Source organism: Procambarus clarkii, chromosome 75 (genome assembly GCF_040958095.1).
Source record: "Procambarus clarkii isolate CNS0578487 chromosome 75, FALCON_Pclarkii_2.0, whole genome shotgun sequence".
NCBI lineage: Eukaryota > Metazoa > Arthropoda > Malacostraca > Decapoda > Cambaridae > Procambarus > Procambarus clarkii.
In genome coordinates, this window is record NC_091224.1 from 24,677,971 (window position 1) to 24,692,487 (window position 14,517).

Consider the following 14,517-nt stretch of genomic DNA (forward strand, 5'->3'; position numbering starts at 1 on the left):
CTGGCATATGGTACAGATAATAATGGCGTGTTTCTGGAGAGATTTGTTTTAATATCTTATTACCAAGGCTGGGACATACTTTTTAAAAAACTTTCTTCGGTTTTTACACACGTTTTGTTGCCGCTGGAGGCGGCTAATTTATTGTGCACTCCATACCCATCCTGTGAGCGGTAGCGCCAAAAGCATTACAGAGGGCACAAAAGGTCTTTATCAGACCTCATCTTAGATTATTACATAAACAGTTTCATCTATCCTTCACACCTTATAGTTACAATGTCAGCTAGTTACAGAGAAAGTGCTATTTTAAGAGCTTTACTTTTACAGTAGGTCATTGTACATTAATGGTAGGTCTTATCGCTAATACATAATAGCTTGACCAATGGAGATCGTCATAGGGTAGCTTAATGTCCCGTTTTCTGTTCGTAGGTCCTCTGGTAGATTAGGATAGGTTACCTTAATACGACAGTTTGACGTTATATAACTCGACGATATAAATGTTTGTCTTGAATTTATATTATACATTTCAGCAGATTGCATGTAGTGTCCCTGAGACTCGGCGATCTGTACATAGTCTGTTTTCTTCCAGTTATATTAACATGTATTGAAATGTTGCCCAACGCAAACACTGGATCCCAAGTTATTCACTCACTAATGCTAAGAGATGACGTTTGCAGCTCACATTGACAATATCCGCTGTTTGTGTTGCTCGTCCTGTTGTGTGTTGTGCCTGGTGCGATAGATTGATGAAGATTAAGCCACCCGAAAGGTGGCACGGGCATGGATAACCCGTAAGTGGTGGCCCTTTTGAGCCATTACCAGTATCAGGAGCTGATACTGGAGATCTCTGGAGGTGCAACTGCACCCTGCGTGACGGGAGATGTCTCCCGTGGTGCGATAGCGACAAGGGCCGATATATATCTGTGCGCCGTCTGGTGTTGACGGATAACTAGCGACTGACATTAGAACGTGACGATATACGAGATCGCCGTTATTCTCGCAGCATTTATTTGGAAATTTGGTCAGAATTTCCCACATTTAGCGCCTTACGAGAACGTCGAGGCCATCGCTATGACACTTCCAGGAATTTCCTGTCGTGTTCTGCTGGAGAGTTTTGAAGGATTAATATTTTTTTGTGATTCCTTCCGCAGCAACGCATCAGGAAATACAAATGCCAGATTGAGAATAGACCATATTTCAGACGTTTCTCAGGGCATGGCTTAAGGGCTTTATTAAAACCTTATTGGCGAAACCTTATATGAAATAACGTCAACTCTCGACCGGGATTCAAATATTTCTACGTCATGAAGCAAGTCATTCTGAATACGGGGAGGAAGTTCAGAAGGTTGAAGCTTAGTTGATATTTACATCTTCGATACACTTCTTCCTTAACGGGGTGATAACAGCTTGAGCTACCTCATCCCCTTATGTGTGTGTGTTTATACCTCGATAAACTTGTTCCAATTTCTTCCTAAAATTAGTGTTGGCCTTGTTATGCCGAGCTTATTTTCTCCATCCTCTCATCTTTATCTTATTTCATTGACACTAATTCTTCGCTCCCCCCAATAATAAAGCAGAAGACAATCGACTTGAGAATGGTCCAGGACGGACCGAAACGTCGTCGTCCCTTCAACTTCTAGTGTGTGGTCTGGTCAACAATAAAGCAGAGGTTACTAAGGTCTTACTCAAGCGGGAGTATAATAACTATCAAAATCGTCCACAGGTAATGAACCAACCTGCCCTCTTGCAAAGAACGTCGCATTTCGATCGTATGCGTTACATAAGGCCAACAGTCGTCGTACTAGAACATGGAAGCGGCTGGTGGAAGTGAAGTACTGTCCCGTTTTCTGTTTTGGGTCCTCTGGCTTAGTCTGCAACCCGTTCTCGCACTTGTTTATGGTAGGTTAGGAGAGGACACGTTAAATTGACCGCTTTCTTGACGTTGAAGACCTTAGGAGGCCGGGCTGAATGAACACCTCGCTACCTGCAACAATAAAGGAATATTAACGCTTTCACCTTAATTTTACGGGCTCACCATAGCCCGTGCTACATGGACACTCCGTCCTGAATAGCTAAATCTTTAACAACAACAACAATTTCACCTTATCTCAGTCACCCAGGATAAATTCCTTAACAGCGCTCCACGCACGTCTCTCAATTATGGTTAAAACAATTAAAGAATATCTGAGGACGAGGAGAAACGTCATTTTTTATCCTGTAAAGTGTAAAGCATTATTGGGCGCATCAAGCTGGAGAAGCCAGTTAAAGCAGGAACGCAACTATTCCGTAATTATTGACATATACCGGACACCGCACCGGACGGAAATGATGGTGCGATTTTTAAATATATATTTTAAGAATCTTGCCTGTGGTTGACGGGACGTTGGACGGCAGAACTTGCGACTCTGCTGTCGTGAGGTCCCCTCTTCATCCTCACGCTTGTGGTGCATGTCACTCTGAAATAGCTTGTGGGGGAAAAAGATTAGACCTATGTCCATCCCGTACATCTACACCATTTTCCTGATATATATATGGGGTGAGTATATGTAGACAATGAGGCACAATAACGTGGTTGAAAATATGATGATCAAACCACACATCAGAAGATGTGTTTTGTTGTGTTTTATTGGATATTTAAAAGTTACAAGATGTACATTGATTAATACAATGAGTGCTTAAAAGTTATGAATCTCTTGGGGTCCCTTTGCTTCCAGACAGGAACCAAGGACACAGGCAATTTCCCTCTGGATCGCCACACTGATGCAATGAAACAAGAAACTGGCAACCCTCGGGTCTCGTGAAGTCATCGAGCCAGGAACCCAATTCTTTGAGAAAGCCCAAGGTGTTCCTACCCCAGGGGCCGGGCATCTCAGTCGCTATGGAAACAAAGGTGTATTGACCTTCCAGTCGTCTGGAAGGTCAATAATTCTAGCATGAATTTTCTCTATTTTTCTTCACTTGAGAAGTTGAAAAATGAACTCCCCACAGTTCATTTTAGTGATATTGGCCTGACACTAAAAGATGCGTTTCGTTGACCCTTGTCAACATTATGAAAGGCAAAGTACAAGTAGTTACAATTGATGAAGATTAAGCCACCCAAGAGGTGGCACGGGCATGAATAGCCCGTAAGTGGTGGCCCTTTTGAGCCATTACCAGTATCAAGAGCTGATACTGGAGATCTCTGGAGGTGCAACTGCACCCTGCGTGATGGGAGATGTCTCCCGTGAGTTACAATTTTAGAGCAGCTGAATATATAACCAGGGGTGAGGTGAAGCACTTCACTATGGGCAAATAGGCCACTGCAGCTTATAAATCTCCTTTACATATATATATTCAAAAACCAACTTTGAATATCTATATAGTTGGGAGAAACGTTTTGTATTATCCACCTGGTAAAACAGCAACCGTAAAGTTTAAATTTATTTCACAGGTCATTGACACTTGTTAAGCATTCCAATAATGTTAATGTATTGAGTAATTGAGAGTGGGATTTGTTTCTTCCTCAGGTGAAGGTAACCAGGAGCTGAAAGAGTTCCTCTCATCGCGTAACCCTCGCCAGCAACATTCGGCGACGCTCGAGTCCTATTTGATCAAGCCCATCCAACGCATTCTCAAGTACCCGTTGCTCCTCCAGCAGCTGAAGGCCCTCACCACGCCGGGCTCCGACGAGCACAGACATCTTGTGGGTATGTACATTGACTACACTCCCCCTAGGTGGGTGCCTACCGCTTCCCCTAGGTGGATGCTGCTGCTATCTCTCCCCTAGGAACCTGCTGTTGCTCTCTCTCTCCTAGGTGGGTGCTGCTACTGCTGTTCTCCCCCTAGGTGTGTGGGTGGTATACATGGACTTTGGGATATGAGTACTAAGCAACACTAGTCTACTTGAACACTTACCAACCAGGTTTATTAAGTAGTGTGCAATGTTTGCTTAATCTTGGAGAAACTCATGCATGTTGAGTCAATTTTATGAACAATGAGAATAGGGAGGAGGGTTATCTCCCTATTATTACCCTCCCCCCCCCCACCTGTTCCCCTCCCTCCACTAAAATATCTCCCTTGACTCCCATCTTCCTTACCCTTCCATCACACTCCATTTCTCTCTTTCCTCCACTTCGCCTTCCAAATATATGTACACAATCCTTGCCTTAATTGTATAGTACCATAGCTTTATATAGTAAGTACAATACTTTAATCATTAGCATGTTTCACTGTTTCCAAAGCTATTACTTGCTTTCATTACATATATCAAGAGCTTTGAGTAATTTAAGTTTTAGTTTGTTTTCCATAGTGTTGTTACTGTCAGTAATACTACAGCACATAAACTGCCTTGCCTGAGCCATAACATTTGTGTGTTACCAAGAGCACTGGCATGTCTCAAGTGTAAGAGTCTCTTCACATGGCAGTGTCTCGGTCCTTTCATCCAAGACTAACATAGAACAACTGCAGTTGTACTATGTATTCCATATGGGTCCTATATTGGTCTGCATCCTCGGCTCACAATCGAGGAACCTGGGATCGATCCCCGGGGGGGGGGGGGGGGGGGACAGAAATGGTTAGGGCATTTCCTTTCACCCCGATGCCTTATTCATCTAGCAGTAAATAGGTACCCGAGGAGTTATACAACTGTTGTGGGTTGCATCCTAGAACAGGTCAGCAGGTCAGTAGTTGGCCTAGGTGGATCTCGATAAGCTTAGGTACAGGCTTCCTGTCTCTGATAACAGGAATATATATATACTACTGTGTATACTGTGTGTGCATATATTCCTGAGACTATTGGATATCACTACCTGCTGCCACAAGAGTACTAACTTGAAGATGAAGGGACACTAGAGATGCTGACTAGATGAGATACCATATTACAGTTAATTTAGAGTAAAGAATGCTTTCCACAACCAATGCTTTTTATATTATTATTGCCCCCCCCCCCTGGTTTCAACAGTTAAACACGTAGTCCTGTATCTTATTTTATATAGAAGTCATTGGGTCTGATTTCACATCTTGTTTGTGATAACAGAGGCCCTCAAAGTAATGGAGAAGGTAGCAGAACATATCAACGAAATGCAACGGATCCATGAGGAATACGGTGCAATATTTGACCATTTATTCCGTCAACATCAAAAGTCTTGCAAACAAGTGAGTTTCAATAAACCTCTTTTACAAGGACATGTACTGATAAATGTGTAACATGACTAATACTACTCAGTGAATGGATGTCTGATGTGAACTCTCCAAGACACCCTTTATTCCTGGAATGCCTCGATTAGGTGACAAAATAAAGCTTTCTAAAATATATTTATAATACTTATATTCAATATAGGAACCTAGGATCTCACGTGATCCGCACCTCCCACAGCCAGTCGACCTATCTCCAGGGGATCTTCTCTACTACGGAGGAGTCGAGTGGCTCAATATCTCGGACTTCTTAGGAAAAATAAAGAAAGGATTGGAACTTCATGCCATGTGTTTCGTCTTTAAAACGGCTGTTGTCTTCCTTTGCAAGGAGAGATTAAGACAAAAGAAAAAGCTGATGGTTAGTGGTGTTGTAAGTGACCACAGTATCGTGTTTCTTGTATTTCTAAATGATTTGTCACCGTACGCCATAATTCAAAGGTCATATGCAATAAAAAATTATTTTTGAATTGCAATTTGTTATAGAAAACAAAATCTTACTGCTTGTAGTTTTCATAAACATAATTTTTCCACACCAATTTCCAAATGACTTGATTTCCTGAGCCTGCAAGATTGTTCTGAAACAAGCCTGCCAAAATGTCACATTGTTAACAAATGTGATAATATATTTTTTACAGTGAAAATGTATAATTTTTTTTTATTTTTGAGATTATTTTGAATTCATACCCATTATAAAGTTTTTGTTTCACCATTTTAAATAATAATATAATAAATAAATAAATATAATAAAAAGGAAGAAACATTTCTCCGATATAATATATTTTACCTAACAGCCGTATTGTTCAAAGTAATTATCGACAGGAGGAAATCAGCTTGGAAAACTATTTAGCACCAGCTGCATCACAAGATATTAAACAATTTCTGGATGTCAATTAAGGATACAAATACAAGAGAAAAAACACAAGATGAACAATGTCAAACGTAACAGATTCATAGAGAATTTGATCGAGGAACACAAGACTCGAAGGATCATTGAGAAAGCAAGATTTCAGATCCTGAAAATCAGGACATTCTATGAGAAGGTACTCGATTGTTAGTGGGACAACGGAGATCTGACAGTAAGGTGCTGGTACTATATTTGTTCTGTTACGTGTCTATGAGTTAATCATGTGTGACCAATACCTAACAGAGCTAGAGATGTTTCCCACATCTTGTTTCAGTGGCCATGGGGATTGATTGCTTTTTAAATTACGTAATGTGTTATCTGTAATAGCTAACCATTCAACAAATGACAATGTCGTTATGAATGGCAGAATAAAAATCCGACTGAGTATTTGCTTCTGGTAAATGAGACAGGCACAAAAAAGTATCTTTAACAACAGTGTCCATGAGATTATTAGAGGCAATAAATTGCCATCCACACTTCTGTGGAAATAATAGTGCTACGGCACTCACACGCGTGGGGTCCGCAGTTCCAGACCTATGCAGTCCAGGTGAATGGAATTAGAGGCAACACAGCAAAATGACACTTATATGTCCTATAGGTGATGAACAGCCAGTGTTGGATATCAATCACCACGGGATGTGAGGGGGTTAAAGGACCAACCCATCCTCAACAAAATTATTATACCTATAACAATGGATGGAATGTTGAAAATATGAACTGTTGTACTAACAAAGTTTACAAAACCTATCCAATGCCTAATGTGCTTCCTAGTGAAAAATTAATTCTTATGAAGTACAGTAATAGAGCTTTATGCAAAAGGTAAAAATACCCCCAAATCACATATCTACTTTTGTGTTGCCTTGGTTATATTCAATTAATTTTCTGCCACGGGTGCAAACTGAAGAACATGCAACTCCCATCGTGCTATTTTTGGGGTACTTGAGCAGTGAGCAGATGCTTCTCATGACTGCTAGGTGTTGCCTTCATACTTGTAACCACTTCTCTTTAATCGAGCAGTGTCATGAAGATCAGAATCCTCGAAGGATTTAATTCATAATTTGATCAGAAAATCTTTGTATAAGGCTACTAGTAATTTTGCAAGAAATCTTGATACAATTGTGACCCATAATTGTCCAGGAAATCTTCACATAATGCAATCTGGGAATGGCCAGGAAATCTTCATTTGAATTGACCCATAGTTTTAATATAAATACAGTAATGAATTACTGCAAGCATTGAAAAAATCATTTAAGTGTTACACTGCCAGAGCAGCAAAAATGCATTTTCGCTATTTCTTTTGTAATCAAATTTTGTTCTTTTTCTCAGATATGATACTGTACTCCAGACCATCCTCCTAAAATGAAAGTACTTATAGTAACCATTTAGTCAAAAGTACCAATATGTAGTGATGGACTCAAAAAAAGTTTTGTATTATTGAATTTGGCCTAATGGGATATTTTTGTTTTTCTCAACATATTCTGCCAAGGCTGCAAGCAACCCAAGGGTGCTCCTAGCAATCCAAAGTTAAATACATGCTATCTTAGGCCTAATATAGTACATATACATGCTATAAAAAGCCTATAAATTTTTAAGTTTGGTTTTAGCTTTATTTTCTGTACCCCATGAAAGTATATACAGCAATGAAATTTTTTGGTGGTTCATTGATACATATTTGTACTTTCGACCAAATGGTTACTATAACTACTGTGCAATCATTTCAAGATGATGGGCTGAATACTTATGACAAAGATTTTATTTGTACAAATTTTGTAAATGGTTGCATATGATCTTTACGTTAATCTGCTTCTGACACCTTAGTTAACACTATTTCCATCACACTCCCCTTCCCCCCCGTCATGCCAATAATTGATCATTCTATATAAGAGATACACTACAGAGATTTTTGTGGATGCACTGAAATGTTGTCACTTGCATTTCATGTGTATAAATTGGATTACAGTGTTTGTTTCAGCCACATTATTGTAACTCATTCTCTACAAGTTTGTGTGATTTCTGTGTAAGATCTTACAAGAGTTCAGCCTTTCTAAGGAAACCTAAAAGGAACAGTGTCTTAACGCTGTTATTAAAGAAAGCTTCTTACGGTATATTTAATATTTAGATGAGAGCCTATCAGGTTAAAAAGAGGACAAAGACTAGATGCAAAAGTATGGAGAGCATAGTGAAAGTTGAAAGATTGTTTTATAGATCAATAACACAAAAAGTGAGAAGTGTATAACAAGCTAAAAATTGTACAGTACTGGAACTAAGAGGTCTCTTGGTAATAAAAACCAAACATTGAATGTAATGTAATACCCTTTTCTGGTAGGGCCTTCATTAGCTCTACAAGGTGAAGGGAGCTTAGATACTGTATGCCCAAAATTTAGAAAAATCCTCTGTTCTCATCAATAAGTGAGGAAGGAAGAGGTCTACCATGCTACAACAAAAAGCCACAAAGGTGACACCAATAGGTTCACATCCCAACCCCTACAGGTGACACTGGGACTGGGTCTGAAACCACGGCTAAACTGGTTACATGAGGGGGGGCCAACAGGAGGACTTGACTTGTGAATATCCCCAGTCTGGTCAACACTGGAAGCAGCTGGACCAGAGAGAAGAGGTAAATGTAAGATCATTGACTCAAGTCTTAGTGAAAATCCACCATGAAAATCTTGTGATCTGGAAATGGAGTCACATAGACTGCAAGTCATTAATGCCACATATACAAGTGAGCCGGTTTACCTGTGGGGGAATTGGCTGAATTTTCCATGAGGGCAGAGAAAAGTAGCCCACGCATTGAGATCGAACATAAGTGGGAGACCATCCAGGAGGATGTAAGCAAAAGATTGTCCTCGAGGACATTCAAAAAGCCTCCAATGTGAACTACACTAAATACTATATTCTGAGGGGCCAGAAGCCATCCTATATGCAGAGTCCAACCCCATTTCAGGGAGAATGAATTGAACCCCCTTCCTCTTCCTAGTTGAGGAAGTGGATCATTAGGAGGCATTTCAAATGAGGGCAGAGAGCACAGCCCTGCAAACTACCAGATTGTGATATGTCCACCACAGGCAAGTAGCCCACTTATCTATGCTTGGCATGGTGGCAGCTGAAGATAAACATCCAGCTAAGGTATAATGCATATATTAACTGTTCTAATGACAGAGGAGGGGGCACCACGGATTCGAACCTCAAAGCTGTAGAAAAAAGTTCAGATGTCCCCATATCACAGTCCACTGATCATCCAATTAAAAATTTGGTGGGAAGAATCATGCCATCTGTCAGACCTGGACTAATGCCAGAAAACATACCTGTTGCTGAAGAGTTGCAGGGCACCAGGGGCTATTACAAACACCTGGGCAACTGGTATGGCAAAACTGGGCATGCCTGGGACTGGGCACCTAGGAGCACTGGGTGTGTCTTATATTGTAATGTGGACATTGAGTTGCCAAGACTTTACATCGTGGGAAAGGGCAAACCCAAAAAGGCACAATTGACCACCTTAATAGAGGAACCCGTTAGAAAAACCTGAACACTAGGGGGTCACCACTTTCCAATCAAGTGACTGTGTACGACAAAGTTTGCCACTTATCCAGGAAAAACAAGGGGTTATCCACCAGTCAGGAGGACACCAAGACTTTGTACCATAGTTAGGAAAAAGAAGAAGAAAACCCACACCCAAAAACATTTGGTTTCATCTCAGATGCATGAGTTCAGTCTCAAAGCAAGTCTGTCCAAGCTAAAGCTGTGGAAAATTTGCATAAAGGAAGTGTATCAACGCTAGTAACTGGGACCCGGGAAAAGAAATGTGCAAGGAAGATTTCCATCCCTAAACAATGGGACATCAGCTTCCACACCACCAGGCCTCAGCCAAGGATCACTAAAACCGGAGCCACGAAGTGGGATCCCGCAGCCTGAGAAGTTCGCATATTTCAAAAGTGATGTCATATTGATCCAAAAAGAATAGTTAAGGAAGCAGTATGCAAAATATGAGATAGGATGACACAAACACAAAATCAGGCTGATTACCATAAACTAGCAAATGATAGAACTTTTCATCAGCAAATTATAGTATTAAACTACTGTATGCTATATATATATTTGTTCACAACACTACTTCATCTACCCCTCTCTCCTTCATTAATCCATACAGTACTGATATCATGCTACAATGTGTGTTTAGCTCAGAAAAATTCATTTGTGGAATGCTGTATATTGATTTAATATATAAATATATATTCTGTACTTCCTTTTCATCTATGTATGAATTTATGATTCATCCTGTCTCTAGGGAGCACAAGGGAAGAATAGCTCATCTGAAGTAGAAATAATTAGGTACCAAGTGTTAATTCCTGTGACAGAGGTTCAGGTCCGTGCCTCCTCGATGAAGGATATGGACTCTCATTTCCTCTGGGAACTAATTCATCTTAAAAGCCAACTTCAACGTCGGTCCGAAAAGGTCTATCATCTATCAAATAGGTAAGTGGAATAATACCAATTTTGAGGTAAGATAGGTGTTGCTTGCTCTTAATAATTTTTCTCAATAAGACAGTATGTCATTCTTCTTCTTAGCTAGAACTGTCCAATTAGACCTAACTGACAGAGATTGTTTTGCTAAATAGCCAGGGCTTATGCAGCTCTGGCTATATCATGCTAATAAAGCTGAATACACTTTGTCTATCAATACATTGGTTAATGTTTTTTTTTTATAAAAAATAATGTTTTTTACTTTCCTAATTAATATTTTACACAATGCCATCTTTAACTCAACACACTTGTTGTCCCCCCCCCACTTTGTGCCTCTTAACTATTGTCTGTCATGTGGCAAATCACATTTTAAAGAAGCCTTAGATACAACTTGTATATCTTTATTGACCTCTGGTCAGAGTTCAGGCTTTGTATTTTTATAACCTAAATTCAAGCTCCACATTAATTACAAAAAAATTATCCTTCAAGTGCAGCAGTTCCTTAATTTATGCATGAAATACATATTTTTTTGGAGGGGAGGGGGGGGTTGTGACCATTGATGTTTATAATATATATAAATGACCTAGATGTAGAGATGAATAGTAAAACCACCAAATTAGTGGATGACATGAAAATGGGGAAGTAGCAAAGAAATGAAGACTTGGCATAACTCCAGAAAAGAACTCATCACACTGCAGAATTGGGCAAAATAGTGGCCAATGCAGTTCAATATAGATTAGTGCAAATTTCTACACTTTGGAAACAACAGTGGTATTGACTAGCAGATAAATGATGCAGATTTGAGCAAATGGAGTTGATAGGGATATGAAGGGGGTGTTGACTTTCAGAGACCTGAACATGGACAGCAATACTGTATATCAATTCACAGAACAAAGCAAATGGGATGCTTGGGTTAACCAGGATCATTGGAAATAGATGTTCAAGCATTATCTTTCAATTATATTTGGCCCTGGTGAGACTATGCCATCCAGTTCTAGTCACCACAGTACAGACTGGACACCAATTCTTTGACCAAATTTAACATAAGATGACCAGTGTACTCCATGGTTTTTGGGAACTCCCATACAAAAAAAGGAGGTTTGAATACCATAGTTCAACTTACATTAGATGGAGAAGCACATAACTGAAGTCTTCAAGTGCACAATGGGTATCAACAGGGAAGATATGGGCAAGTTCTTGAAACTTTCATCAGACCAGGTTGGAACTTGTAGTATTGGCTATAAGCTGGAAAAGTTCAGATTTGGAAATTATAAAGGACAGTACTGGTTTGGCAACAGTATGGTAAATGAGTGGATGCCTGCCACATCATTGAGGCAAATTTCATAATTACCTTTAAAAAGAGGAGTGATGGGTACAGGGGGAAAAGGGGTTGGATCTAGGTGGGCTCTGCCCAAAATGAGTCAGCAGTGCAACTATCACAATAATCTCAACTACAGATTCAATTATAACTACAATCACTCAGAACATGACCAACATTACAACCACAACTACCAAAACCACAGTTATCACTAGAAACACCACATCATTACATCAACTTATAATCAAGCTTCCTGAACTCATTACACTCATTGCAATCATTCCAACCCTATAACTCACTATGCAACCCTGCCTGTATCCTGAGATATACTGGCTTGGAACTTTAATTTTTCAATCACTTTTATGCAAATAAAACATATCTGGTCATTTAAGAATTTGTGTGTATGACAAATAACTGACTTGCTAATTTATTAATTACTATTTTGTCTGCAATTTTCTCCTCAGCACATCTGAGTTCCGTAATGCGTTTCTGAAAACCATCCGACAAATCATACGTGAATCTGTAAGAAATATGAACATTCCTGCTAACAAGCCGTCATCGTCATCCTCCAGCATCTCCAGCAAGGGAAACACCAACACTTTACAACCCTCCCGCTCAGCACCTAAGAAAAAAACCTCTACGTCAGTTTAAACATTTTGTGTTTTATCATATTCTTTTGTTAGAAAATATTCCATAGAATTTTGTCATAAACTCGCTTCTCTTGGGTATAGAGTAATAATCTAATAATACTGTCATTCTAGAAGTACTGTATAAGAATTTCTATATCTCACTATTGTTTTAGACAGTTCAGTGTGTGTGTAATAATATACATATATACATACATATATATATATATATATATATATATATATATATATATATATATATATATATATATATATTCCAAGAGTAGCTACAAAACACTGACAATATAAATTCACTTTAGCTATAAGATTATAAAAATATGATCACTCATTACTTTCAAATTAGTATTAACCTTGAGCATTCCTATTATACCTATTGATATTATTATTATTCTTTATGCTTTATAATCTTAAGAAGAAGAACAGTTTTAAGTTCCTACCTTATATATTTCATTATGTGTGGTGCTTTCTAGTTTTAACATTCACAATGCCTAAATCTTTCTTCCACTTCCTTAATTTATTAAATTTTAATTTTAATTTACTTTAGAGTATAAGATTACATTTTCTAATGAGGATTGATTTCTGAGCATTAAGGGTCAGTGAGTTTTTAGTTATACAGTACTGTATTTATATTGATATTTTCAAAGAAGGTAATAAATAGCAGTCACAAGACCTTTGGAATGAAATAGTTAGCGTGGGCCACATTTTATATCGTCACTGTTAATCCTAGTCGAGTGGTTTTCCTCCCTGAAGGGGTCAGTGAACTGTGCCCTGAGTGGCCCTTTCTCCCGCAGAGTTCAGTCGGCCACACTACAACGACACTCAGCAGGTAACATAGATTATGACAACTTGGAGAGCTACGACAATGTGCCCGAGACGCAGGTTGGGCATGACCAAAACAACTTCCGAACACGCAGCAAGACCGTGTCGGACGGCATGGGTGAGTCCCGCCCGCCGGCCTCTCCCAGGCGGCAGCAGTGAGGGTGGGGGTCAGGGAGGGAATATGACATTATGACCCGTGACTCAGTGAGCCCAAGGCCGTTGTAACATACTGTGTGTGAAAAAAATATTCAAGAAGAACAGTGTTATCCTGAAGGAACTCACCTGCGGTCTACAGCTCACTCCGCGTCCTCTCCCACCACCAGACGAACTCAGTGACTCCACCACCAAGAGCGATGGCGGAAAGGACGAAGTGGGAACGCGATCGGAGGGTGAGGAGGAGGTCATAGACAAGAAAAAGGCGACCCTTGGCCGGACCCCCAACCACCTCTCGCTGTCCACCACCTCGACGCTCTCTACAGGCTCCACTGGCTCCATGGCCAAACTAATCCAGGCCTCCAACCAGCCAGCCCAGTATCAGCCGACCAGGAGTGTTGGTAAGTAAGCCTCAATTATAATGCATGAGCCTAGTTTGAATTACAGTAATGGAATTTTACAAAATTATATGTAGTGAATATGCTTATCATTTAAAAATAGAAGCATATTAAGCAGATCATAAACAGCTTCTCTTGAATGTCATAATTAATAGCTTATACATTATAAAATATAGATTTATATTTTACAGACAGTGTTTTGCAACATAGTTAGCCGTTTCAGCATTTATGTTGTGGTTATTAAAACACTTTTGCAGATTACAGTACAGTATATTGAAACAATTAACTGGATTGCTTATTGCAATGCACAAAAATTTCAAACACTGGCTTTTGACAACAAGACATTTTACAAATGGCATAAAATAATTGTAAGTTAAAGTTACATTAAATTAATTGGATGTGTAGTTTGCAAAGAATATAATAATTTTTTAGCAGTGAAAATTTATGGTTCACCTGTATACAAATTTCATTTTTAGTTGAACAAACTTCTTTGAAGCATTAACCCCTAAGCTGCTCTGGGCTTCAACACCTACGGGCGCATCAGAAAACAAAACAAAAATTCAAAAAATATTTGTCTTATAAAAGTATTCATTTGTGTTCCATGATCATGGGAAAAATAATACAAAAATCGTAGGTGGCATAGTT

At 39.3% G+C, this 14,517-nt stretch overlaps 1 protein-coding gene and 1 long non-coding RNA gene across 18 annotated transcripts in view; one reads left to right on the top strand and one right to left on the bottom strand.

The window, feature by feature from the left end:
* The window catches only part of sif (still life), a 541,039-nt gene that overhangs the window by 499,915 nt on the left and 26,607 nt on the right, over positions 1-14,517 (top strand). For 13 of the 16 annotated variants that reach the window (XM_069313365.1, XM_069313373.1, XM_069313367.1 and 10 more), the window contains 7 exons: positions 3,504-3,683; positions 5,012-5,130; positions 5,315-5,539; positions 10,362-10,549; positions 12,320-12,496; positions 13,294-13,439; positions 13,645-13,875. In XM_069313365.1, coding sequence (XP_069169466.1) covers positions 3,504-3,683; positions 5,012-5,130; positions 5,315-5,539; positions 10,362-10,549; positions 12,320-12,496; positions 13,294-13,439; positions 13,645-13,875 — 1,266 coding nt within the window. The remainder of the gene's footprint in view (positions 1-3,503; positions 3,684-5,011; positions 5,131-5,314; positions 5,540-10,361; positions 10,550-12,319; positions 12,497-13,293; positions 13,440-13,644; positions 13,876-14,517) is intronic. The other 3 variants (XM_069313368.1, XM_069313371.1, XM_069313372.1) reach the window with 3 other exon arrangements.
* LOC138356900 (uncharacterized) lies at positions 52-13,744 on the bottom strand. Of its 2 annotated transcripts, XR_011224701.1 has the most exons (4): positions 13,604-13,744; positions 11,661-11,782; positions 2,364-2,462; positions 52-1,981 (listed from the first exon to the last, which is right to left on the bottom strand). It is a non-coding gene; the product is annotated as an uncharacterized lncRNA (long non-coding RNA). The 2 variants fall into 2 exon arrangements; XR_011224700.1 differs by lacking the exon at positions 13,604-13,744 and having other exon boundaries at positions 11,661-12,225.